Source organism: Anser brachyrhynchus (assembly GCF_964034855.1).
Source record: "Anser brachyrhynchus genome assembly, chromosome: 18".
NCBI classification, from domain to species: domain Eukaryota; kingdom Metazoa; phylum Chordata; class Aves; order Anseriformes; family Anatidae; genus Anser; species Anser brachyrhynchus.
Genome location: NC_137711.1, coordinates 6,580,485 through 6,606,253, shown reverse-complemented (window position 1 = coordinate 6,606,253; position 25,769 = coordinate 6,580,485). Strand labels below are relative to the sequence as shown.

The following is a 25,769-nucleotide window of genomic DNA, read 5'->3' as shown; positions in this document are numbered from 1 at the left end:
TAGCGCACTTGAGGAGCTCCTTAAAATGGAGTTCATTTAATCACTACAGTTAAGAGCATAAAGCGTTTTAAGATGGGGCTAACCTACCTGGTAGGCAATTTGCTATGCTACTGGAGATATAGTCCTTTCCTTTCTACGCACGTAAATCTGTAATATATTAAAATGAAGAGGCTCTTACTGTTTAAAATTTAATTTAAAAAAATTCCTTTGAGAAACCTATTAAATGGGATCTTTGATTTTTCCAGTGAGCTAATGCTCCATTTGTCTCCTGATACTGCCGCGAATATGATGGGCCATTATCCAGTCACACGTTATTTGGCAGAGCTGAAGGACAGCATAGCAGGCGAGCAGCCAGAGGAACGCATTTATGCTTTTACACAACCAACAGCCTTGCTTCTGTCTTGGGCCTGTGTGAGCTGGCACCTCGTCCCTGTGCTAACATGACGGCAGCATGAGGGGCAAAGTCAATGCAGTAGAACTTAGATCCTTTGCAGTAATATCACGTGTTGGTGTCATAAAGCTTTGAATCAGAACACAGTAAGGAATGAGGGAAGGGGGAGGAGAAAAAATGTTTCACAAGAGTTGTCCTGAATTTCAAAGTCATTTGGTTTCAGAAATAATGACTTCTTTTTCTTTTCCAAAATTTCTCAGAATACGGAAATACATTTGATGCCTATGCAATTAAAAAATGTATAATCCTCATTTCTTCCTTTCCCCCCAGTTGAATTACACGTATTTTAAAATCTCCCCCTTCTCTTACACACATAGTTTTCTTCCTCTTTCATTTCCCTTTGCTATTATGTATATTTGGAAACATGGGAAAATCAAAGGGAAAAATTCTCCGCATTCTGCATATCATCTTTGTATTACAGACATGGGAGGTGAGAGCAGGCAGTGGAACAAAAAGCATTAAAAAAAAAAAGAAAAACTTTAGGCTTTTATTTTTGTTTCCTTTGAAAAAGCAAGACAGGTTCTCTGGGGAAATAGTTTACTATCGGAAGTTCTATTGAATAGAAAATTGTGGTCATTAGCAATCTTCATATGTAGCAACACTATATTGTCTGCTTCTTTGTTCCTTTTTTTTTTTTCTCTTGCCCCAGTACAGAGTTGGTACCTCTTGCTTAAATGCTGGTGACCTGAAAAAAATCACTTTCCACGTCTAAGCCTCTTCGTGGCAAAGTGTGCAAGTTCTGCCTTGTTTGGGTATTTGGTGTGTCATTATTGTAAGCATTCAGCAATTGGGCCTTCGCTGTCTTACAGAAATTCTTTAACGATGGCACTCCTCTTCATATCAGCGCTTCCTGGGCAGGTTCAGTTGCAGGATGTTTGTATAGATCATAGTTAAACATGATTAATTTAGAAATACAGGTTTTCTGGGTGTTGAAAATCAAGTTTTAAGCTTTATGTTCGTGTTGCTTAGCTGGTGTTGGATAGAAATGTTGCGTGCAATTTGTTTGGGGTAAGACAGCGTACCAGGACAGTTGTGCCTTGGCTCTGATTCTGTGATCAGCATATTCCTTTTCCATAGTCACCTGATTCCATCTTTTCTTTATCTCTGAATTTTTTGACTTCACAACACCGAAGGCCAGCCTTCCCTTTATGAAGAAGGGGAGAGAGTAGTTGAAGAGAGAGAGCATGTATTTCCTGATGGTGATACCTGTAGTGGTGCTTTGCAAGCTTTTTCTGACTGAAACTACTGTCGTGGTTTTGGGCATTTGCTCTTTTTCTGATTAAAAATGACTGAAATAAGTAGGTCTGCAGACTGAGAGATGGGTACGGTTCATGCAGATTAACCCCAGAAGGCAGGTAGAGTGCAAGTGCTCATCTGTGTTAGGTGAGCCTAGGGCGTTTCTGGGAGTGATAAGCCAGGCTTCGTTTTGGCATTAAAGCTCATTAGCACCCAGTGTGGCCTTGCCCTCCAGCCTGCTGCTGGGTTTGACTTCTGTCAGGACTTGGTCTCCCCCAGTGACTGTCACCACCAGCCTGTCACCGCAGGCCGCCACCTCTGCGGCCTACCTTGATTTTTGGTCGTTCAGTCCACAACCATAAGCTACCTTGTACAGGCTATAATCTTGTGCAAGGTTTATTTGATCTCTTAAAATAAGCCACTAAATTTACTGTTGGAAAAGAAAGCTCAGTGTCCCACATGCTGTCCTTCACTAATGTAGATAAGTGTTGCAGTGTGTTTTGTAAACAAAAAACCGCTCTGCTTATTGCCATACTATTAAACATGTACTTTCAGCCCCATCTTCTTTCCAAGCAGTGTTGCTCTGGTGTTGCAGTGGAGAATGTCATTGTCTTTTGCCCTGGTTTAAAGGGGGAAAAAAAGTTGTTTGTGTAATCACATAAGGGAATTGAGTTGTGCAGTGGTCACTGGATTAATGAAGCGTGTTACTCTTTCTGTGCACAAGGGTGAAACTGTTCCTTTGGAAATGCAGATGAATGATCTTGCTCTGAAAAGGCCGTTTGAAACTGGCAGCCTTCTGGAGAAGTGGAGCCGAGAGCTTGTTTGCAATTGTGCTCTAAGACGATTACTAGAGTTTGCCCTGAAGAGTTTACCAGCAGGGAACAAGCAGAGGAGATGGACAGCAGCTAGAAGTGGGAGGTGAGACAGGCTGAGATGAAGCCTGTGGTGTAGTTAAGACTGAGCCTGGATAATTTTTGGTGTTGTAGTTCAGAGCTGTAACTGCAGAGCAGTCCTTGTGCTTGGGAGGACACCGTGCGATAGAGCTGAGAGAAGCCATCGTTATTTTTTTGCCAAGCTGTGCAAGTGAAACTCACTGGCAGGATACTTAATAAATCTAGGGGCAAGAGGGTAAGAAGTCTTCTCTGCACTGAAGTCCTGACTGTCAGTGTCTTCTACAAGAGATGCTATTTCCATGTTCATTTGCTGCAGGGAAGAGTTGTTACTTTCAGTTATTCACTTCCCTTTTCCTGTGTATCTTTGCAGCCAGCTTTCTTTTTTAATCTGATTTTTAATCTTAAATAGCTTACTGACTAGTGATAACCGGCGGAGAATCAATGGTACGGCACATATTAACCTTGGGACAGTGTGAATGACATCAGCACAGTGGCCTTCACATTCCCAGCAGATAAAGAATGAATTTGTGTTTCCTGCCATTTTTGCAATTCTTCGTGCTGTATAGTATTCTCAGAGAGACACACGTATTAATTTATCCATTCCGTGAAGATAACTGTTTGAGTTTACAAAAGATATGTCTTCCCTAGGGTTTAGAAGCCTTCCTTTGCAGGCTGTATGAGAAGCATTATTGCAGCATCAGCTTTTTCCTGGGTCAAGCCAGTGTAAGGCACTTTTATTTTAAACTTCTGTGGTAGACTAGGAGTTGGTTTAGACTTTAAACCAAGACCAGAACCACAACTGGTCTTTCTCAGCATGCTCTGTTAATACCATCATTGGGGCTTGGGAAAGGGAGAGACAGGAATTTCACTGCTTGTTTTTCAGTGTAGCTTTAGGCTCTCCGTTTGTTCCCCTGTTTCTTTGAAAGCTGTGAGGGTTGATGTGCAAGAAGCCCAAGATATATTGCTTTGTACAGTTGGTTCCCTTATGGCCATTACCAGTTTTAAAAATGGCCTTTTCAATAGTGGTATTCTTTTCCAGAGGGGAAAGTGTAATAGAAAATATTAAGTATTAGAACAGATTTAATGTTGCTCAGGGCTTTCCTCATTGAATATTGTCCTGTAAATCAAGACCGTGTATTTAAAACTGATCACCTAAATGTGAGCCCTGCTGCACAGAGAGGTCATGTTTATCCAAAGATTGTGACTGGAAGGCGGGTATGATGGAAAGATGCTTCAAGGGGCAATGTGCATGACATTCGTAGCTGGCCAGCAGGAAGCCCCACTAATCTGTAGGTTTTATTCTCCAGGAGACCCCTTGTCTGCTGTGAAGCGGTAACAAGCACCTCTAATCTTTTTCCCATGGATGTTGCCGTTACATTCAAGTATCGTTACAGGGTTCAGAAAGCTGTGTGTCCAGGGAGTTCAGTACAGCAGGTTGGTACTTCTGTAATGCTTGTCTCACCAGCAGAGCCTCCAACCGGATCCATGGTACTGCATCCAAGGGAATGCTGCTGCTTACAGACAGTTGCCACTGAGCTCTTTAGCTGCATTGAGGAGCCACGTGGGAGTCACAGGTTATTGCCCTGAAGACTGTGTTGCCTGTGGGGAAGCAAGCTGATGGTAGTTAGCTGTGGTGGAAACGCTAGCTGTTATGGTTTCTCTGGGATGACTTTTCAGAGAAAGTGGTGTTTCCCTGCATGTGCCCCATGTGAAATGCTGGTTCTTGGGTCACCTTTGCTCAGTGTCACCCTGGCCCTGTGTCACGGAGCTGCTTGAAGTGTTTCCAGTGGGTTTTCACTGAAGGGGCCCTGAGGCAGAGCTGTGAAGCACGCAAGGAGGTGAGCAGCTCCCAGGACAGCACGGAGCTGTGAGCCGAGGAATGTGTGTGCTAGCCAATTTCAGCGTGCTGGACCTTTCAGCAGCAAGCTCAAAGAGCTCAAACCCAGACAGCCCAAGGTGAGCATTTTTATTCTCAGTCAGAATGGGATGCAGGCAGCATTTAACTTGCCTTGCTTACCAGGACAGAGTTCAGAACAAGCAAAGGCAAAGCCAGGTTAAGGCAGGAGTGTTAAAGATAGGCGTCAGAGAGCTGGTCCCCTCCAGCCCTTGCTTCTAGTGTTTGTTCTGAGGGGTGGAGTTCCATGACTTGGTTGCTGATTTAAAGGGTATTTAGCAATATTTAACAACGTTGGCTTGGTTGGGATAGATCGTCTTGAGCTTTAGTGTCATATTCTGACACAAAATGAGCTGCTTAGGGTTGGAGTGGATGTTGGGATATATGCTTTCCATGGGGTGATTTATAGCACGAAGTGGAACTGCCAGCTCCATATGAACAGATGCAGCCTGGTAAGAAATGCATCTTTTGGATTCCCAGATTAAAGAAAAACATTAAAGAAAAAAATAATCAAATCATTATTCGCATAACGGTGAAAGGCATGGCATTATTGTTCACTACAGTCCAGTCTTAGCAAGAGTTTTGGGGGAAGGAAGTAATTGGTGTGGAATTATACTTCTTAAATGTTTTAGGTACTGTCTTCTAACAGAAGCCCCTCTTACTGTATGCAAGAATGGAAAGTCTGCTCTCAGAAAACACCAATTCATTGAAAGAGGATCTTTTTATGGAAACAGATCTCTTCCAGGAAAGCTTACTGATCTGGTTCAGGGTAGAACTGGACCTGGGAAAGCATTACCAAAAGAGTAGGTAGTCAGGTCTGCCACCTTGGTTGCAGGTTTCTCCTTCGGTCCACACCTCCATTTCCCGAGTGCCATGCAAGCACTGAAGCAGCAGACTCCTGTTGGTCGTGGAGTGGGTGCTGGTTGTACCTTCACGTAATTTTGGAGAGGTTCCACTTTCAGTCTTGGGGATAATTCAGCTGAATTTCAAAATCTTAGATGTTTTTCTAGGACATAATTTTTGTTTTGTGGCCAGCTGTATTTATACGTTCAAAAATGCAAGTCTTTTGCCTAGTTTAAATAAGAGTTAATGAAAACTTTTAAATGGCTTGGCAGCCGTACAGTCTGTGTCTTGGATACAATAGTCAGCTTGTGTTCAGTCTGAAGTTAATGGACATCTGGGGCAGCTTCTAGGTGGCTGTCAGACAGAAAGCCATTTCTGGACGTCCTGGTCTTATAGGAAAGGTTTAAATTAAGTGTGCCTTTTTTTTTTTTCTACAAATGTTCCTGTAAATAGAATCTTTGTTTTATTCTGTGCCCAGTTATTGCTGTTCTCCAGTTTTAATTTTCCCAGGATTTTTTCAAGCAAAAAGAGCAGGAATGCGAACATGCTCAAGACACTGCAAAACCACATTTAATTTAAAGAGGAAATGAGCATTTTATTGAATAAATGCTGGTAGATAAGTACCAGCTTTAGAACTGAAGAGCCCTTCAGCTCCAAACTTCCTGAGGGCATCTCCTGCCCCAGGCAGGGGAGCTGCTTGGGGGGCTTGTCACATTCAGAGTATCTTGATGATGAGCCAAAAGTGGGTCCTCCTTAAATGTCATCTTCCTTTTAGAGACCTCCTCATTGGAGGACAGCACTGAAATAGTTTGAATACGAGGCTGGAGTTTTGTTTGTTTTTGATCTTGTATTTGAATTGCAGTGTAACTGCCTCTGTGTTGTTGATTCAAGACCAAAGTTTCCCCTAGGTCTGGACAAACCCGTTTAGGGAAATTGAAGTGTTTTTATTCCCCTGGCCCACACTGGGTGCTTGTGTGCCTTGAAAGGAGACATTTCTCGTCTGGAGAGATAGTGACCCCGTGGCACTAAAGGGTGCAGTTCGGATGCACAGCCAAGGGATTTGTGCCACCCTCCGCCGCTTCCAGAGGTCTCTGCCATCCGTCTTTCAGTGGTGCCAAAACTGAAGTACTGAGTGACAAAACTGTTAGAGTTCAGCCAAACCGTCCTGCAACCTGCCAAGGCTTTGTAGTTTCATTGTACTTAGGAGCTCCTCTTAAGTGTGTTAAGTGGATGGATGCAGTGATGCATGGCCCTTCTGACAGATCATTGCCAAGATCCAAGGGTTGTAAGCACACTGTGGCTCTTCACTTCTCCTAAAATTAGCCATTGCTTTCAGCATTTGATCTCTTTGGGATTGGTAAACAAAAGCAGGCTCAGAAATACTTCTTCAGAATTTACATTCAGACTAGTCAGCCCTTCATTTGTAAGGGGTGGGGAGAAGTGGCACGGCTTAACTGAAACATGCCTCTACTGAGAGCTCATACCACAAAATAATTAGGTACAAGTAAGTGATTCTAGCGCAGAGATAAGATATCTGTGGTTCAAGTATGCCTTGGTTTTATCATCTGCTTGTTACTGATACAAGAAAGTAATTTTACATTTCCTGCAAGTAAGTAATTATCTACCACATTGGAGATGACATGTCAGATGGCAAAATGCAAGTTGTGAATTTCCAGTAGATTTGATTAAAAAAAGGCTCCCCTTAACTATACTGAAATTTCTATTTTAGTTTGAACTTTTATAGCTGTGTGTTTGTATGTGGTGCATTCAAATCCTTAGTTAAAAATTGCGTGAGATTTATGGTGTCCTAGGTTGCTGATGGAAAGCATTTCCCGCAATGCTTTCAAGAAACCCATGTTCCTACTTGCATGTAAAATACATTCCTTTCAACTTTGTTTAGAACAGGGAAGTAATTATCGTTAGAGGTATATGAGCAAGAACGATGAGATTTTAGTCAGAAATGCATTTTTTTTTCTAGATATAAACCTGATTGTTTTCTCCAATGCTGGACAGTCTTACTGGATGAGTCCTGAAGTCTAGGGTTTTGCCTTGAGAGAAAGCTCTTATTTAGAACCTGCAAAGTCCAGGCTGGGAATGTCTGAGAAATGTTGTAATATCATCACCTCTAACTAAGCTTTAGCAAAGAGACAGAAACGATGGATTTGTATGCTACAGAATGTGTGTCCTGCTCTGAGACAGAGGAGGGCAGAAGTCTGTCTTTTTTTTTTTTTTAAGCTTTTGCCAGTTTTTATAACTGTACTTAGGCCTTTTACTATAGCAGATTAACCGCAAGCTGTTGGAATAGCTTTTACTAAGGCCATTTGCTAACTCCAGCAGAATCTGGATGCAACTTCCTCAAGCAGATGTTCCAGTTGGCAGTGCTTCTGCCTCTCTGTTAATAACTGTCTCATTTTTTTTTTCCAGGATTCAAATCTTTCGATACACACCGATAATCCAGACCTGACGCCGTGTTTCCAGAATACTATCCTAGCATGGATTCCTAGCATTTATCTGTGGACTGCCTTACCCTTTTATCTTCTCTACCTAAAGCGCTCTAAAAGAGGGTACATCGTGCTTTCTGTGTTGAGCAGGTTCAAGACGGTAAGATGTCTTTGCACTGTTCTGCAAGTACCGTGCAGTTTTTAGTTCATGAGCATTAGTTCAGTGTCAAAGCAAATGCTGCAGGTAGGGTTTAACCAAAATTCTTTCTGGTTTATGGGTTAACTTGCTTATAGGAAACAACAATGTACGTACAGATTTCTGAGGAGGCACACCAAAGGATAGCTCATCTGTTGGGAAATCCTGCGAGCACACCTTTCTGGGTAGAGTGAGGAGTTTATTATTCTGCAGAAAATAATTCACCCTTTTGGTGAGCCAACACCACCTAAAGCTGCAAAACAAAGACCTAAAGGTAACTGTAGTGAAAACTTCGTCTCGTTGTGAAAATAAGCACAGGAAAGTATTTTTTCAAGCCACTCTACCCACTTAACAGCTATGTGATTTGTCTGCATCTTGTGCCTAAGAGATGGCTGATGTCAACAGTTCCTCTGGTTTATAAATGGCTAGGTCTAAGGAAAGCAAGCAAGTCACTTCCCATAGACCATAAGAGAATCGGGTTATCCTGGAGAAAAATTCCAGGCGTCTGCTTCAGAGCATGTCTGCCTTTAATCTACACGTTGCCTGTGTTTCTAATTAAAACTGACTAGTATGGGAGGGGAGAAAAAAAAGAAAAAACCCAACAGGTAAATACATTAATCTTTCTCCTAGTTGTTTGCACATCCCTTGCAAAACAGTTGAGACTGGCTCCTTGATTTGATTGCGGTGGGACAGTTCCATTAGCCTAAATGCAGCTGGTCACTGTAGCAGTGTTTTGTTTTTCTGTCTCGCTGGGAATCTTGGAATCATAGTGGTTTTGCTAGCCCTGTGATTGCCCTTGGAGATGAGTTTACCAAATGCTGTTTCTGTTTGACTACTTTCAGCTGTTTGGTGTCCTGCTGTGGTGTGTGAGCTGGGCAGATCTCTTCTACTCTTTCCATGAGCTCCTGCAAAGCAGAACACCACCGCCAGTCTATTTTGTGACTCCGTTGATTGTTGGCATCACGATGGTTCGTAGCTGTTTCTGTTAATTGTGACTAATAAGAAAACTGTTACTTACATGCATGAAGGAGGAAAGGGGTTCCTTTACATTTATTGTCTAACCCTGTGCTCTCTTAACTGAATGATTAGTATTTGGATTAGTGAAACAAATTTTGCCAACTGAAGAGACCACAGTTACAGACATCTCTCTCATGCAGACTCACCTATGTAAATTGAAATCTTTATAATAGAGAGATTGTTCTGCCTCCCACCTTGCTCTCATCTGTTTCTCCAGGCTTGTGATCCAGGTGTGGAGAGAATTTGGGTATGACTTTGCCTAAACGGGGAGATACAATACAGCTTGGCTTGTGCATTGTTCAGTATTGTACTGGACTTTGTCAGATTGTCTGTCTTATCTGTTGGTTGTTCCTCCATCAAACAGAAACCAAATTTGCTTTACCTAAGATAACAAACAGGCTTGGGGCCGTTGTGTGAAAAATGAAGCTGTAAAATTTGCCCATTAAGTTTTTAATTCCCTTGGTAAGCTTAATTTATTTTTAATGCTGTTTTCTAGACGAGTCATGGTTGTCCATCTGGACAGGAGAAATGACAGGTCTTAAACTTGTTTGATATATTTATAGCTAAAGTTTAATTGTGTGTGGCCCTAGGTACAATGCCTGATTTAAAAATTGGATTATGTAGCAGAGGCTCTGAAAATGATAAAAAACAAATTATTTCATAAAGTTATTCTAGGCTTCCCTTAGGCAGGGGAAGTTTTGTCATTGACTTCTGTAAAATTATGATGGGGCCTTTTTTCAAAGTGGTCCTGCTGCCAATGAGAGTGTGAATAAGGGGAGCAGTGGGACGGGATTGTGTTCACATGTTCCTGTACTTACTTTTCACAGCTGTTAGCTACATTGCTTATTCAATATGAAAGACTGAGAGGAGTTCAGTCCTCTGGGGTGCTCATTATCTTCTGGTTTTTGTCTGTGCTCTGCGCCGTGGGGCCTCTCCGGTCTAAGATCATGACTACAACAGCACAGGTAACATGCCATCCTTGTTAGCACTTGGAGAACAGGAAATGTAGCATTAACATCTCTGTGAAGGGAATGAATCACCAAGTTTGGAGTCAGACCTGAAGCTGGCTTTTGCCAGGAAGAGAAATTTGGTTCCATTGCCTTGACTCAGACTGGTCTAACTTGAAGGGGACTGGGGTTTCTCCTGTAATGTCAAAGATTTTGCTTAGCCTGAGGCTATACTGGAAACCTGATAGACATCCGAGGGCTGTACCAACACTTCGTGTGTGTGTGTGTACATGCACACGCATATACACAACACACATGAACAGGCTCTCACTGTTTGTTTGTTTTCCTTCCCTTCCCTTTCTCTTTTCAAGCCCCCTGCCATGCTTCTATAGGAATGGGCAGTGATCGAAGATAATGAGTTTTAATAAGTAATGTTCCTTCCTTTGTTGTTCCAGCAGCTTGACCGTATTATACAACTCCGTAGGCTTTCTTTTTGTCAGTGCCCAATGTGGTGAGGACAGCATTTTGACTCCAACTGTGGCTGTAAATAGAGACCAGAAAGTTGGAGGGAGAGAAAAGAAACCTGGGCTGCTATGATTCCCATTTGAAAGCATAGCAGGTTCTCCCACAGTAAGAAAGTTGTTTTTCACAGAAACAAATTTCACTAAGTAGGGCAAAGCAGATTGTTTCAGTGATTAGATCATCAAAGACTAGGAATGAAAGAGAGTATTTGGAAAACATTAAGGTGATTGCTTCTCCTCAGCGAAATCAGTGTTGATTCTGTTTGGTGATTTTTTTTTTATACACTTTTTTTTTTTAAACTACTAGCAGTGTTATCCTTTTACCAAGGATCTTGCTGTGTCAGACTGTTGTAAATATTCCAGCAGAAACTGAATCAAACCTTAAATGACAATCTGTGTAGAGCTTTTTCAGAAGGTAGCCGCAATCATGGTGAGACCCTCTTGTACACTACTTAAAGTCAATTTTAAAATTGTGGTACTGGTGGATAAGTACAAATATTGGACTATCAATGATTGAATTCTTAATGAACTTAAAATTCTGTGTGCAGAGCCTTAGAACATCTGTGGTAGTATCCCTCCTATTCTTGCAACTGCCAACAACCAAATAAATATTCTTTCTCTTGCACTTAAGGACTAAAAGTTTTAAGTGAACAATAAGAGCATTCACAACTGCACTGGGTTATGAAAGAACCGTGTAAGGGACATACACTCATAGCAAGAAGTCAACTGCATACTCATATGAGTGGGAAAGGAAATATCTCTAGAGCAGATGGAACTGTTGTTATACAATGCAGTGCTTTTTCTTGTAGCTTCTTCTGAAAGCATTTGACGCTGATTGCTTGTCAGGGAGAAGATACTAAAGAAAATGTATGTTCTCTGATCTGGGTTGACAATTTCTATACTTACGACATGATCTGGCAAGAGCCCCTGGAGGTAATTTAAAAGGATGTCATGTAGTCCTGATTCCAGAGGGTGTCTGCATGCAGTGAAGATGCATAAGCACTTTGAAGTTGACAGAATTTAATGAAAAGCTTGGAGATAAGCATTTTCTTAGGCACTTTACAGGGTATGTGCATACTTTTGTAAGATAATTCCTGCTAGCAACTACTTCGCAGTATTCAACTGTAGGGGAAGAAAGGAATTGCCAAAAGAAGCTGAAACACAGTGTATCTATGTGTGTTGTGGGTTGAAATACAATAATAACAACCATTTACTGTGTTTCTTTTTCCCTTTAGGGCCATGTAAACGAAAGGTTCAGGTTTGCCACATTTTACATCTACTTTGCTTTGATAATCATTGAGTTGATTCTTTCATGTTTTAAAGAAAAGCCTCCGTTTTTTTCCCCTGTTAATACAGACCCTGTAAGTATTTTTATGTGCATTATTAATACTTTACAGACTATATCATGTTTTGAGAGTCCCACTGAAAATACTTATAACTGAAAAAAATCTTTGGATTGTCATTGAAATTCCAGCTGTAGTTGGTGACCCTCTTAAGAAACAATAGGTATGGAGAGTACTGGTGACACATAATGGAAAAAGGCTTCAAATCCCATTATTAATGACTGAAACCTGTGTGGTGAAAGCAACTCTCCTACTTGCTGCTTCATAAATTGCATTTATGAAAACTAAAGTGTAATATTAATTATTCCAAGGGCGATTTTTATGAAGATGGTTTTCTACCTGCTTAACATTCATTTAGCTGAAGTCTCTAAGGGTTGACCCAATAAACCAATTTTATATGTATTGAGAATAGATATGGAAAAACTTTAATAATAGAAGGTATCAGTGGTGTCACAGGTTAAATTTCTTCTCCGTTTCATAAAATGGTCTCTATAATTAGATTTATGCTTGAACCAGACACGGAGAGAAGTTGAGTTCCTTTCCTGAATGAACATTTCAGAAACTGTAGAATGACATTTCACTTTACTTAAGTGTTATTTAAAGGCAATATATTAAGCAGTTTTTAAAGATGAAAGGAGTTCTGCATGACATGGGAAATGAAATAAATCAATTTTTATGTCCTTTTAGGACATAGGTACATACATGTAATATACCATATAATATAGCAAAACTGATCAAAGTAGACTATTTTCTTGTTGAAGTAATAGTAAATATCTTGATTTTTTTCGCCCTATAACTTTACCATAGAATCCATCTCCAGAGTTAACTTCAGGCTTTCTCTCAAGATTGACATTTTGGTGGTTTACAAGGTGAGCCTCTCTTTTCAACGTGTTGGACAGCTGACAGCCCTAAACTCTATTTATGATATGTGTTGTACAGAGTTACCAATATGGAGGTTTTTGTCCCTGCAAGTAATTGATGTTGGATGCTCTTTCATTCACAGCACTGTCAGCACTTTCACCGTTTGCATGTTTACAAACCACTTTTAGAGTGCTCATACTTCCCAAACTTCTTTTCTGAAAAGTAGTGGCAGCAATTTTGACATGACTAATAGGATATGCGGTCTGGTTGTGCTTACCACATGCTGGAGTGTGACCTGAAACAAGTTGTAAGACTGTGTTGCACTTGCAGGTAATAGTGGCAACTTTTCACCCAGCGGAGATGCATTTTGTTTCCTGTTCAGGTTCATGGGTGAATGCTTTTTTATGAGGACATTTCCTGTGCAAGAGGAAACTGGGTTATGTATATAAATGATTATTACCAACTGATGATACTGCTGTAATATGGGATGATATTAAAGATTCAGACGTGAGGTTGGGTTTTCTTTTATTCCATGATAAAGAAGTGGCATAGCTACCAAAGGTCATGTTAAGACTTGTTTTTTCCAAAGTGGTTGAGAGTGTTGAGATCTTCTCTCTTCTATCCATGTAGCTTTATTGTCCTGGCAACAGCGATGTAAAATTCATTTTAGTTAGAGTGAGATCTTTCTAAACTTCTAGAGTTCTGAATTTTCAGCTTTTCTGTAGAGATTTATGGCAGCTAGACGTTTCTGTCCCTTGGCAAAATTTCACTTACAGTTGTAGTTTTCATTTATTTGGAGAGAATAATCTGATTTTCCTTTAATTTATGTGAGCTTTACTTTTGCATTTCTTTCGCTTCTGACAGTTAATTCAGATAGACTCCGTTATTTTTATTTCTAAATCTTCAGTATTTTCATTTAACACCGCAGTTTCATTCAAAGGCTTTTGGATGTTGGTTTTTGTTGTATTTAATTGAAAATATCACTTTAGGAAAAATGTACGTGTAATGAGAACTATGTAGTATGCTCTCCGTAAGTGCAGTCATAGAGATGGGGAAAGGGAAATAAAGGCATAATTATTGCTTTTCTTCCGTGGAGATGTATCTTCTTGCTTTTGTTAGCTAACTAGTCCCAGAGTTGTTGCTAGGAGTTGCTTTTTTTTTTTTTCCAAACTGAGTTGGACTGTTTTTCTCCATATATGCAGCATGGCAATTCTTGGTTACAAAAGACCCCTTGAAGATAAGGATTTGTGGTCACTGAATGAAGATGATACTTCAAAAAGTATTGTACAACAACTAAGTAAAGAATGGGACAAGGAAAAAGCAGAGTGTAAACAGTAAGTATATGAACAGTTCTGCAAATGGAGATTGATCTGAGTCATTTCAACACTAATGAGCTGTTCATCCCTGGAAGTGAGCCAACTAAACGTGGCACTTGGCTCTTACTCCATCTGTTCCTCATTAATATTAACAGTCAAATTTGCTTATTTTAATATGTCTAGGCAGAGGCAAGCAAGAGCCCTCTGGGGCTTGTGTACCACCTACACACTTTTTAACTAGGTGCTTAAAATCTGCATGGGCAGGTAGTGTCATTTACCATGTGGAGAAGGGCTGAAGATGTATAAGCAGAAGGGAATGAGTTGGTTGGATTGGAGAAAATGAATAACTTTCATTATTGAGTTGGTAGATGTCTTAACCCCATAATTGCATCCCTCCTAGGCATGTTAGAACACAACTTCTGGGCACCATAAAACAAAAGGAATTCTTGATTATCGCCATCATGAGGGTTTGGCCTGACGTTAATTTTAGCCTGAAGGCTCTTAGCAGTAAATAATTCTTCACTTCCTACCAATAAAAATATGAAACTATCCCAACAAGTGAAGTGTATAGTATATATAGGGTGGGGAATAGCACACTTTAAGAGTTGAGACCCTGCTCCTGTTGCCTCAAAAGTTATCAGCAAAATTCCCATGATGTCTGATGGAAATGAAATGAGGGTCAGAATTACTTGCGTATAGTTGCATCTATGCTGGAGAGGATATCCTTTTTATTGCATGTTCTGTCCCAGTCTAATCTTAAGAAGTTACCTATTGTGTAACTGTATTTCCTTCTCTGTTCCTAACTCCTTGGTTAGTGTCCAAAACGTCTCCAAACAAATAGATGTGCTAATAGTGTGCTTCAAATGAAAAATGTCAATAAGGAGGATGCCTGGCCTTCCATTTCCTTTCATTGTGGAGATTTCTTCTCCATATGGAAGCTTTCCTCTGTTATTTTCTGTGCATATCCTCGCCAAATTGGAAAGACCCTTTTATGTGATAATATTAGGAAAGTCATAAGCTTCTTGGCAAGGCTAAATATGATGTGGAGAGTTCCACTTCACAGCTAAAATTTGAAAGATTTCCAGCACTAACACCAGCAGCTTGTCCACTAGTGCTCTGTGTGTGTGTGTGTTGTGGTTTTGCTTTGGTTGGTTGGTTGATTGGTTTGTTTTTTTGTTTACTTAATGTCTCTACTTTTACGGTGCGGAATAACGTGCGTTGTCTGGGTTCTGGTCTCTTGCTGCACAGACATGAATCTTAGTGCCCCAGGCTTTCATATAATAAGAGCACAGCCATTTTACAGAAGTGCCTGGGGTCCAGGAAAACTTTTGCTGGAAAACCAGAAACTGTGTCTGGGGTTTTGTCATGGGGTTCATTGCATTTTGGAAATTATTCATACAAACTGGGGCCAGTTGGCAATGAATTCAGCCATAAATTCTGGCTTATATTAAGCTCAGGTAAAATTCTGTGGTGACTACGTTAATGATTCTGAGGTGGGGAAAAGAGCAGAAACAAAGCAAATCACTGTACTCTGGATTGCTGTTTCAAGTAACTCTGAAAGCTGGGTGGCTCTGTTTATACTTCATATATAAGTAGGTATTCTTAATTACTTCATGTCAAATAACATCATTGGTAGTTGCTTGGAAGCCATTGGAAAGGCTTTTCTTTTTTTTTAAAACTCTGCTGATTAGATCTGCTCTCGGTAAGGTTTTATGATATTAAAATGCTGTTTCAGTTCCACATGTGTAGAAAGTGTCACGGAAAATATTTGCAGTGTACATGGTAATGACTTCTTTCTAAAAAATTAATCAGTTGCAATTCTGGCATAGCTAAAGCTTCAGATTTATTTAATTGTAATGATTATCATATTCCTATCTTACCTAAACCTACAAAACTCCTTTTGCATATTGCTTCACAGCTCTCTTTTAAAGCACCCTTGTGAATCACTGTTAAATAATTGCTAATAATTGATTCTCTACTAACGAGTTACAGAATAGATTAGTTTGGATTTAAGTCAGATCAGCATGGATTCAAATCATTATAGATAATAATAATAACAATAATAATAAAGCATGCTAGTGTCTTTTTCCTTTGCTTTTGCTCATTTGACTGTATGGCTGAAGTCTCTGCTTGCTTACTTTACTGGTAAGTGCATTGCTGCTTCTGAGAAAGCTAGAGCTGTGCTGGAAGGATGAGAGCGCACTGGAACCTTTTTTGCCTCATTTTTTAGTTAGCTTCTGATTTTAGAGGCTTTGCTTATGTAGATGAATTAAAGATACAGGGCCTTGTCATTACCACTGAGAAAGCTATGTGTTTCCCATGAGATAATCAGCATGTATTATCTGCTCAGCTGTAAATAATAGAAGCCAAGCACATGCTTTTTGCTTGGAGAAAAAACTGGGTGTGACGAGTCCCACACACTGCTGAAATCCTGGCCTCACCTAGCTACCCGTAGTAAACACTAGATGTGTTTTTTCTCCCTTTGGGATTTTTGCTGCAAGAGAATTATTTCATTGCTGTTAGCTCACTGTAATAAACGTTTTTAATAGCACAAAGCCATGGGCAAGTAGTCCTGTTTCTCCTTCAATGAGTTGTAACAGCCTGGTTGTCAGAAAATAAAGATTTGCTCATAAACTCTCCAGGTTTGATCTGAAAGAACAAAGACAACACTGTTCACGTCTGAAACAAAACAATAAAACAAAAAATTTTGTCTGGTTTAGGTTCCCCTGCCCCACCCTCAAACTTTACTACAAAGAAATTGGGATTTGCACATGCGTTCGTTTGAAAGGATGTGAACAAGTTTCTACCTGTGGGCTGTTAGCCACAGTGATCATTCTGAACGCTCGTAGACTGTTGGAATCATCAGCCTCTGTAGCCAGCCAGCTCCAAAAAATTCTGCATGCTCTTTATGAAGAATCATAAATCCCACCCCACTTGGTAGTACTTGCAAGTTATTTTTCAAATGCTTTTTTTATAAGTCTCAACTGTTCCTAGGGTCTCTCTTCCATCTGTCCCTTCTTATAAGGCTTATGTGTCCCTGACTCTCATTTCCTTTTCTATGCTCCACCTGGATTTGGGATTTAAACTTCCTGGCTGATGTTCATGGAATTATTCTTTAGGTCCCGTAGCCGTCAAGACTCAACAGCAATTTGGGACATGTTGATAGAAAAGCTGCCAGGCTGCTCTTTGAGAGTAATTCACGAAGGAAGTAATTTTTCAGAGCACCCAATCTTTATTGATAGGCTACAGAAGTCAGGCACCTAAACCCAAGAGGTTCCGCTGTAAAACTCGCCTAGAGCCCTGGAGAGCAGCACAAACTTTTTGGGTGACTTTATCCTTGGTCATTCTTAAAGATCTTTGCAGAAGATCTTGCTTTCATTGGCTTATCTTGCATTCGGAGAGAGTTAACAGGTTTTAACTGCTCGATTTGTCATTTGAGTAAACTTTAGGCAGCTAAATCCAGAGTTTCTCTTCTGGAAGGAACTTGGTCATCTGTGTCCCAGATCTCAGAGATAGCTCAGCTTTGGAGGTTTTTGTTTGGTACTATGGTTTGTACTCTGTTGAAAAAGTCCCGGGAATGCAAAACTCTGAAGCGGGCCGTGCCTGCTTCCTCTCTTAGTTTGGCATGTGGTTCAGTGCCTGTCTCCAGAGGGACTCAGACTTCTCAGAAAACAGCTGTGCTACCAGACAAAGGTAAAGGTTTAGTGCAGCTAGTGATAGAATAAAGAATAGTCTCAGAAGGATTAGGTGAGGGTGCCTATTCGTAGCGTGTAAATACCAACTGTTAGAGGATCTTTTTAGAAGAAACTGGAGATTCAAGGTCAATTTAGTTGGCTGCCAAAGGAAGTCAGCCATTCATCTCCTACTCCTTTGGGCCTCATTCTCATCCCCAGGTGATTGGCTTTCTGGCTTGTGGGGTACACCTCATCCTTCTGAGGGATGTTATGCAGAAAAATCAAGACTCATCACACAAGAGTGGCCTATCCCTGAATGTGTCCGGATCTTGCCAGGAGTCCTGCTGTAGCAGAGCAAAGAAAGGAGCTGGGTTTTTGGATGTCACTGCAGTACTGTACGCATAGGGCAATGACGTTCTCATCATCAGTTGTTTCTAATCAGTTGGTTTGTTCCCCTAGGAAAGAAGATGTGACATATAGGAAGAAGTCTAACCATGTGCTGAATCATGTTGGTGATGGTCCAGAGGAGGCAGAAGTTCTGATTAGAGACAAGAAGCACAACAGAAAGCCTTCCTTCCTCAAAGCTTTGTTGAGGACCTTTGGACCATACTTCTTAATCGGCTCCTTCTTCAAGCTGATACAAGACCTACTTTCTTTTGTCAACCCTCAGCTCTTAAGGTTGGTTTACTGTGTGAGTAGTTTCTATGTGCAATTTCTATGGAGGCTTGGCATTGGCATGCAGTATTTATTTTTGAAATGCATAACTGGTTTCCCTCACAGTGCTGCATATGTAAGTTTCCCCACCTTCCCCCTGAAATACCCTGAGACAGGAGTTCTTTGTTGTGGACTAAGCTGCAAATTGGACAAGCTTCTTTGAAATGAAAGATTCGTAAATCACCCATCTCCAATAGACAGCTTTGGATTACAAATTACCTGTTGTGCTGTGCAACAGTCCAAAGTAATTTCTTCACAGTTCTAAAAGATTATTTGTGAAATCAATGCAGAGCACTTCTTGCTGGATCCAGTAGTCTCTGTATATCTGATACCCATATGGGCTGTTGGTGGTGGCAGCTGTAGTGTGACAATACAAATAAAGTGTGATGCTCAAGTACGTGGTGCTTTGGCAGTGCTGCTATCATCTGGGATAGATTTTGGAGACTTTAGATGAGTTTGTGCATTCTTAGCAGTACGTAGTGACGAGAATGTGCAGTAGATTTCCAAGTAACAGAAAATAATGGTTCAAAAAAAAAAGAGGAACAAAAAAGCAAGAGCTTGACAAAACTGATATGTCCTCAAATTCTCCCTGTATGAGGAACATCCCTACTTTCCATCTTCAGGGACACTGGTCATTCAGATCCATAAGGCTATCTGCACAATCCCCACATTTTTCTCTCTGTTAGTATTATTCCTGAGGTGAGAATGTCGCCAGCTAATCATTAACTAAGAAAAACATAATGATGGGAATACCAGCATTTCAGAGAATGGCAGTTGTTTTCTACCAAACCATTGCTTCTTGTTTCCAAACCTATGGAACGGCACATGGTCCTGTTAATGCATGAAGGGTTTGGATGGGGGCCATAGGTGAATATGGGGAGGGGAAGAAAGGAGGGCTCTGTTTCTATACGAGTGCCTTAAAATAATGTGGAGCTGTGTTCAGAGACTGTTGTTTTGTGGGTGGTTTGTGACATACCCAGAAACTTGCTGAAAAGAGGGTCCAGCCCAATATGGTGACATTAATAGCTTGCAGTCTGTCTTCTTCCAGCGTCCCTAGTGAAGAGGAGGCAGCTGGCTTCCTTCTGGGAACACATTAAGTATAGTCTATTCTGGGAATTTCTCAAAATTGCATAAATTCCTGGATATGTTGTCAGTGATATCTCAAGGCATATGATGGGGAATTTCTGCTCAAGTCTAAACTCCTGCAGTCTTGGAAAATGCAATTCTAGTGGCAAAAGAAGATGAAAAAGCCATGGCTGTCTGGCAAGTTGCACGTAAAATAGTTTTCTGTCTCTAAAAAGATTGCTGAATCTTGAGGAAGATTTTTTTTCTTCTGAAGCTGTCCACTTAAGGCATGAATGAACAGTGTTGTGCAAAAGGAAGATCTCAGATCTGAAGCTGTGGCAACCTCATGCTTCTAAAGCAAGGCTTTGGGCCTCCCTAGTAGTTTCCAAGTGTTATTTCCCCCCTGCTGGCTATTTGAATAAGGGATCCAAATCTGTTCCTCTCTTATTTTGAAAATTCATTTCTCTGGTCAGTAGTCTGGGGTCAGAAATGTGATTTTTGAGAATGCTGGACGTTGCAATAAGTTGTTCTTCTTGTTTGTTATATGACAGCTGTTCAGGTCTTGCAGGGAGAGCAGCTGTCTACAGTAAGAAATGGTTATTGATGAAAGATAACCAGTTTAGTGGTATGACAGTTTTACCAAAAAAGTGTGAGTAAAGAACTTTCTGTGCATCCATCCTGAAGGATGTCTTTTAATCTAGCTTTTTTTTTTTTTGTGGGAAAGCACCCCAGGCAGAGGTGCTTGGGCTGCTGGAAGAGTATTTGGGTAGGAGGGTAGGAAGCTGGCTTTGCCTGCTTTACTGCAGTGTCCTACAATGTATCATTTACCTCTTGCCCTATGGGTCTGCTTGGCAAAGCCCAGACACTGAGCCGTGTGTTTGAACACCAGATCGCAGGGGAAATCTAGACTTTCTCGTCATATTTCATTTTCTGCAGGCTCATTTACAAATGGACTTTCTCACTGGCAAAGCTCAGGTTTTGCTGTTGTATCTTTGCGATGTTGTTTGGCTGAAGTCATAACTCAGCTTGCATCCTGGAGAGCTGTTTACTTTTTGTGGCTAGAGAGAGGATGTGGCAGGATGCCATAGCTGAGGGAAGCTATGTTATGTCCCATTAAACTTGCTGTATGTTTTCTTTTTTTTTCCTTTTCCTTCGCTAATGTTCTGAAAAACAGTGTATTAATCAGCTTCATTAAGAACAAAGATGCCCCAGCCTGGTGGGGATTTTTGATTGCAGCTTTGATGTTTACCTGTGCCGTGCTGCAGACTCTCATACTTCACCAGCATTTCCAGTACTGCTTTGTTACTGGGATGAGGCTGAGAACTGGGATCACTGGAGTGATATACAGAAAGGTAAGACTGGAAGCACTTTGTGGGCCAAAACACCACAAGCAAACCATGTCATGAAGTCTTTTTCTTTGGAGATTAAGAATTAATGGATGTGAGAATCATTTTATTCTTGTTGGTGAATCACATTCATGGGGAATATTGTGTTTTCTTAATACTTGAGGATTTGTTTTCCATGTTTCTTCATATGTATCAAGGTTGTGAATCCAAAGAATCTCTCTTATTTCTCAGTCCTTAGTCATCACAAACTCAGCAAAGCGCTCATCTACTGTTGGAGAAATTGTCAACTTGATGTCAGTGGATGCCCAGCGTTTCATGGATCTGATGACTTTCCTGAATATGTTGTGGTCTGCGCCACTCCAGATATTTCTAGCTTTATATTTCCTCTGGCAGGTACAGACATTGTCACATTTCTTCAGAATTTTTCTAAATGATGTACAAGCGTAATATTTTTTTGATCTTTTGACCCACCACTGCTTTTTTTTTAAGCTTATTGTTCTGCCTGTTTTGGTAAAATAACTTGCACTGGTGTACAAGATCGATTAGTTTCGTAGTTGTTTTTTTCAGCTGGCAGGCAAGATAACACATTTGAAACCAAAGATAGCCTTTATATTTCCTTTGTCCCTAGGACGCTTTGATAGGTGCAGTTTTGGACTCATCACTGTATTCCCAGTAGTAGATACAAATGAGAACTCGAGGGAAGTGCTTAAAAAAAAATCACACAATCATATTATGCTATAACAAGAAGTTTTGTGTGAGTCAGCATGAAACAAATCTCACCTGGAATAAACATATTTTTTTTCCATTGCTTCAGTGAAGTTTCTTGTTTATTCCATGTTTGGTTAGAGCACTGGCTTTCATCTTTAAAATGTTTCCTTGTAGTTAATCTGTGTAAAGCAGTAGCACCAACGTAACTATACTGATTTATTCTCCAGAGCCATAAAGTTGCAGTAGGTTTATGAGTTACTGCTCTGCTGGTAAGCAGAGCTCTGGTAGTTAGCAGTTTGTGTGTGCTCTTATCCATATTGAGGGCACTGGGTTAATTCAGTAATTACAGTTCCCTAGGTCAGGGAGAAGTCAGCAGAAAAATCCCTTCTCTGTAGCTTATTTGTTCCTTTCTAGATTTGCTCAATAGCTCTGTATCTGCGTTAGTTCAGACTTTTTTCCCTCTCCCACTGGGAACCACTTAGCAGGTAAATCACAAAGCACTCTGCTGTCACCAGTACTGGTGTAACAGTAACTCAGGCTGGATATTGTCTTATTTTTCTGTCTCCTCGTTGTTGTTGTTTGGAATCAGAATACTTCACCAGGAGGAGTTTAGCTGTCTATGCAGAATGCTCACCAGTGAGGCAACACGTTTAAGTTTCTGTAACCTGCTGTTGTTTTAATGCTCTCCATAGGGGATAGCAGCACTTGGGTACAACAACAACTTACCTTTTTTCTTTCAATCAAGGCTTTAGGGCCTTCTGTGCTGGCAGGAGTTGCTGTGATGGTTTTACTTATCCCATTCAACTCTGCAATAGCAATGAAAACCAGAGCATTCCAGGTAAGGTACCAGCAGAGAAGGTGGCATTATCTGAATTTCTAACTGTGCTATGAGAAGTGAAGGCATCAGCAGTGTCTTGGCCATTTCTGAAGTGCCATTTGCACCAATTTACTTAAAAGAAAGATTGTACTGATAAGTTTAATAACTGTATCCTCTCAGATAGTACTTTTTCCGTAGTGAATCGAATGCTGTTTAAAGGTGTGGCATTGAGTCAGTGACTCATGCTGCTGGAACAGCTTCTGGGGTTAGCAAGAAGTTTTTGTCTCCATATTCCCTTCATCTGGCAGCTTCTTCTAGGAATGTCTAGGGAAAGGGCAAGCTTTGAGCTATGAATGACTTTTTAGAGATGGAAAATGAAATGTGGCAACTTGTTTCTTATATTAATGGCCAGTGCTGACTTTCATCGCTACTGAGCTGGGGCTAAATTTGAATTATTATCTTGTGGTAAAAATATCTTTTATTCCTTTTTTTTTTTTTCCCTACACTTAGTCTCTAGTCAAGAAAGGTTGAAAAAACAATATAATAGTGCCCTCTGGCTTTGTGCTACAAAACTCTCGTAAGTAGTTTGTGCTGTGTCAGTGGCTGGCTGAAAGGTTTAAAAGAGAAATCAAGCTACTGATGTAAAAAGGGTAAGAGCTGGAAAACAAGTATAAATGATAATATTTAAACACAACCTTAGTAACAGAGTGGCATTATTACATGCCTTAAAGAGACATCCAGACTTTCCATTAAATCTCTTTGATGCTAACATATTAATAGTAGCATTCCTTTTTTCCCTTGCCCTCAATAACGTGCTTGGAGATGCATAACTAGGTGTGTGTGAACACAATTTTTTATTTTGTCTACACTGCTGAGCAGGGATTTGATTTTTGTGAAGTAGCTGAATGAAGCACTGTGTTCTACTGTATAGAACAAAAATAAACTAGGAGTAACCACAAATTTCAAGGGATCCCATGAGAAATAAAACTACATATCAGGAAAAAAAAATCTGAAGCAATCAAAGGAAGTAGGATGGTATTTTTCTGAAATGCCCAAATTTTTCTTAAGGGTGGTTTTCAAAATGTAACTCCTAACACTGAAGATGAGTAGAAAGCTTTCATACTCATCTTTTCAATAATTTTCTTGGATTCCCGGTTTCTTTGGAAGTATAGACTTGCACAGTGAGTTTACTGATAATGGTCTAGCTTTCTTTAATCTCCTTTTGCATCCTCTTTAGAAATAGCCCAAGGACCATCACAGCTATGAGACAACATGTTTAAAGCTCTCATCTAGTCATTCCTGTGACACACTGTCTCCTGTGTTTACCAATAACCTAGGTGGAACAAATGCGGTATAAAGATTCCCGCATTAAATTAATGAATGAGATTCTGGGTGGCATAAAGGTGTTGAAGCTGTATGCTTGGGAGCCATCATTTTCAGAAAAAGTGTTGGAGATACGAAGGAATGAGCTGCGAGTTCTGAAAAAATCTGCCTATCTCAATTCTTTGTCCACCTTTGCATGGATCAGCGCACCATTCCTGGTAAGTTGAATTTGCATGATTTTTTAAATTGTACAAGCATATCGTTGAAGGATGTGTGAAGTTCGTAAATAGGCTCTCTACTTGCCAACTGTAAGTTGGAACAATATATAAATAATTCTAAAAAAAAAATAAAAATTATTCATGTGCTTTGAAGCAAGGTTTCTATTTATCTAGAGCCCATTTGTTAATCAGTATCAAAGTATTTATTGGTAAAGCCTGCCAGTGGAAGCTGAGAATAGCTGTCTCAGGAGAATTTCCAACCACTTCAAAGTATTTCCCACAACAAATTGAAACTAGAATTTGAAACATCTGAGATACCTGTGTATAAAACTCCTCACCAAAAAGCTTTGAGTCGGTCGAGTCAGTGTCTTACGCTTTCATTTTTGCCTTTCCTCATACAGTGCTCTGTTTGTTTTAGTGGGAGAAGGAGCTGTTAAATTATGCTGCTACCTTAGGAAAAAAAAAAGTTTTAATGTAAAAATATAAAGCCTGAATGTCACATTGTCAATTCTGAAATGATTTTTTTTCCTTAATTTTTTTTTATTTTGCACCACGATCCCTTTTGCATGAAGAGTTTTGGTTTGCATGCATAAAAACATTTAGATAAGTGCTTTGTCAAAAATGTTCTTAGCCAACAGTTCTTGAGATCAAAGGCCCAAGCCTGTAAAAATGTTCTAACGGCCTCCAGATCATGCCTCTTTCATGTTTCCTTCAAGTTGGGTTCAGTGCACATTCCTCTGCCTGCTCACTGCTGGTGTACTGCACAGGGAGGTACCTTTGCAATGCATGGTCCCTGCCATACAGCGAGCCAGCAAATAACTTGGCTGTTACTGCCTTTCTTATTGATCAGTAAATTTTGTTTGCTTAGCCTACAGTTTACAATGGGTAAATTTGATTAGGTGGAGCTGGAAGCGAAGCCAAACCACAGCTAGATAAACACTTATTTGAATTTACCAGAGTTCTGTAGTTCACCACCTAAAGCTTCTAGTTCAACTAAATGTAGCCGTTAATAATCTGACGGTTACTTTATTCTGCATGCCTTTTTTTGTTGGTAACAAGTATCAACTTATTCATATGACAAGCATGTTGAAAAAGTCAAATATGGAGAATTTTCCTGATATTGTTGTTGATGCATTTATTTCTAATATGCTTCGGGCTTGACCGCTTTTTAAAATGTCAAAATGTTACACACATCTCACAGTAAACTCACCTTCTGGCTTTCAGGTAGCATTGACAACATTTGCTGTATATGTCTCAGTGGATGAGAATAATATCCTGGATGCAGAAAAGGCTTTTGTCTCCCTCTCCTTGTTTAATATCCTGAAGTTTCCCCTCAATATGCTTCCACAAGTCATTAGCAACATTGCACAGGTAAGGAAGGTCTGGTGCATAAGTCGTTTCAAATACAAAAAGAACACCAGATAGCTCTGATTTCTGGAAAGCAGAGATGCCGTGTATCTGCCTGTTAGCTAGTTTTCTTTCTAATATCCTTTCATTAGTGCCGCCGTGTATCAGAAAGCTAGACATCTGAGTAAGCTTGTGTGCGTGGCATTTCACATATGTGAATTTTGCTTCACTCAGATGAATGTAGCTTCGTCTAATAAAGTTCACAGTTAAAAACATGAATTTCAGTGTAAGACTGCTTGCAGGGAAAGAATGAGTCACTGTTCAGGAAGCCCATGGCGTGAAAGCTTAAGCCATTCTGCATGCTTATCTTTTCTGTAGTAAGAGCATTAAGTCCCCATTAAAAGAATGACAAAATAATGCTGCTTTCTTTTCTTAGACAAGTGTTTCCCTAAAAAGAATACAGCAGTTCCTGAGTCATGATGAGCTTGATCCAAATTGTGTGGAAACAAAAGTGATTGCACCAGGTAAAGAGATCAGTATTTTTCTAAACTATGCTAATACAACAAGCATCTTGTACTTGTTTTGGACTGGCTGAGTT

General features: G+C 40.2%; 1 protein-coding gene across 2 annotated transcripts in view; it reads left to right on the top strand.

Annotated features, from left to right (window-relative positions):
* Positions 1–25,769, top strand: part of ABCC3 (ATP binding cassette subfamily C member 3) — a 48,442-nt gene that overhangs the window by 6,012 nt on the left and 16,661 nt on the right. For both annotated transcript variants that reach the window (XM_080560365.1, XM_080560364.1), the window contains exons 2-14: positions 7,742–7,918; positions 8,797–8,922; positions 9,799–9,936; positions 11,675–11,800; positions 12,590–12,651; positions 13,846–13,977; positions 18,093–18,311; positions 20,587–20,764; positions 20,990–21,151; positions 22,212–22,304; positions 23,621–23,824; positions 25,049–25,195; positions 25,608–25,695. In XM_080560365.1, coding sequence (XP_080416491.1) covers positions 7,742–7,918; positions 8,797–8,922; positions 9,799–9,936; positions 11,675–11,800; positions 12,590–12,651; positions 13,846–13,977; positions 18,093–18,311; positions 20,587–20,764; positions 20,990–21,151; positions 22,212–22,304; positions 23,621–23,824; positions 25,049–25,195; positions 25,608–25,695 — 1,852 coding nt within the window. The remainder of the gene's footprint in view (positions 1–7,741; positions 7,919–8,796; positions 8,923–9,798; positions 9,937–11,674; positions 11,801–12,589; positions 12,652–13,845; positions 13,978–18,092; positions 18,312–20,586; positions 20,765–20,989; positions 21,152–22,211; positions 22,305–23,620; positions 23,825–25,048; positions 25,196–25,607; positions 25,696–25,769) is intronic.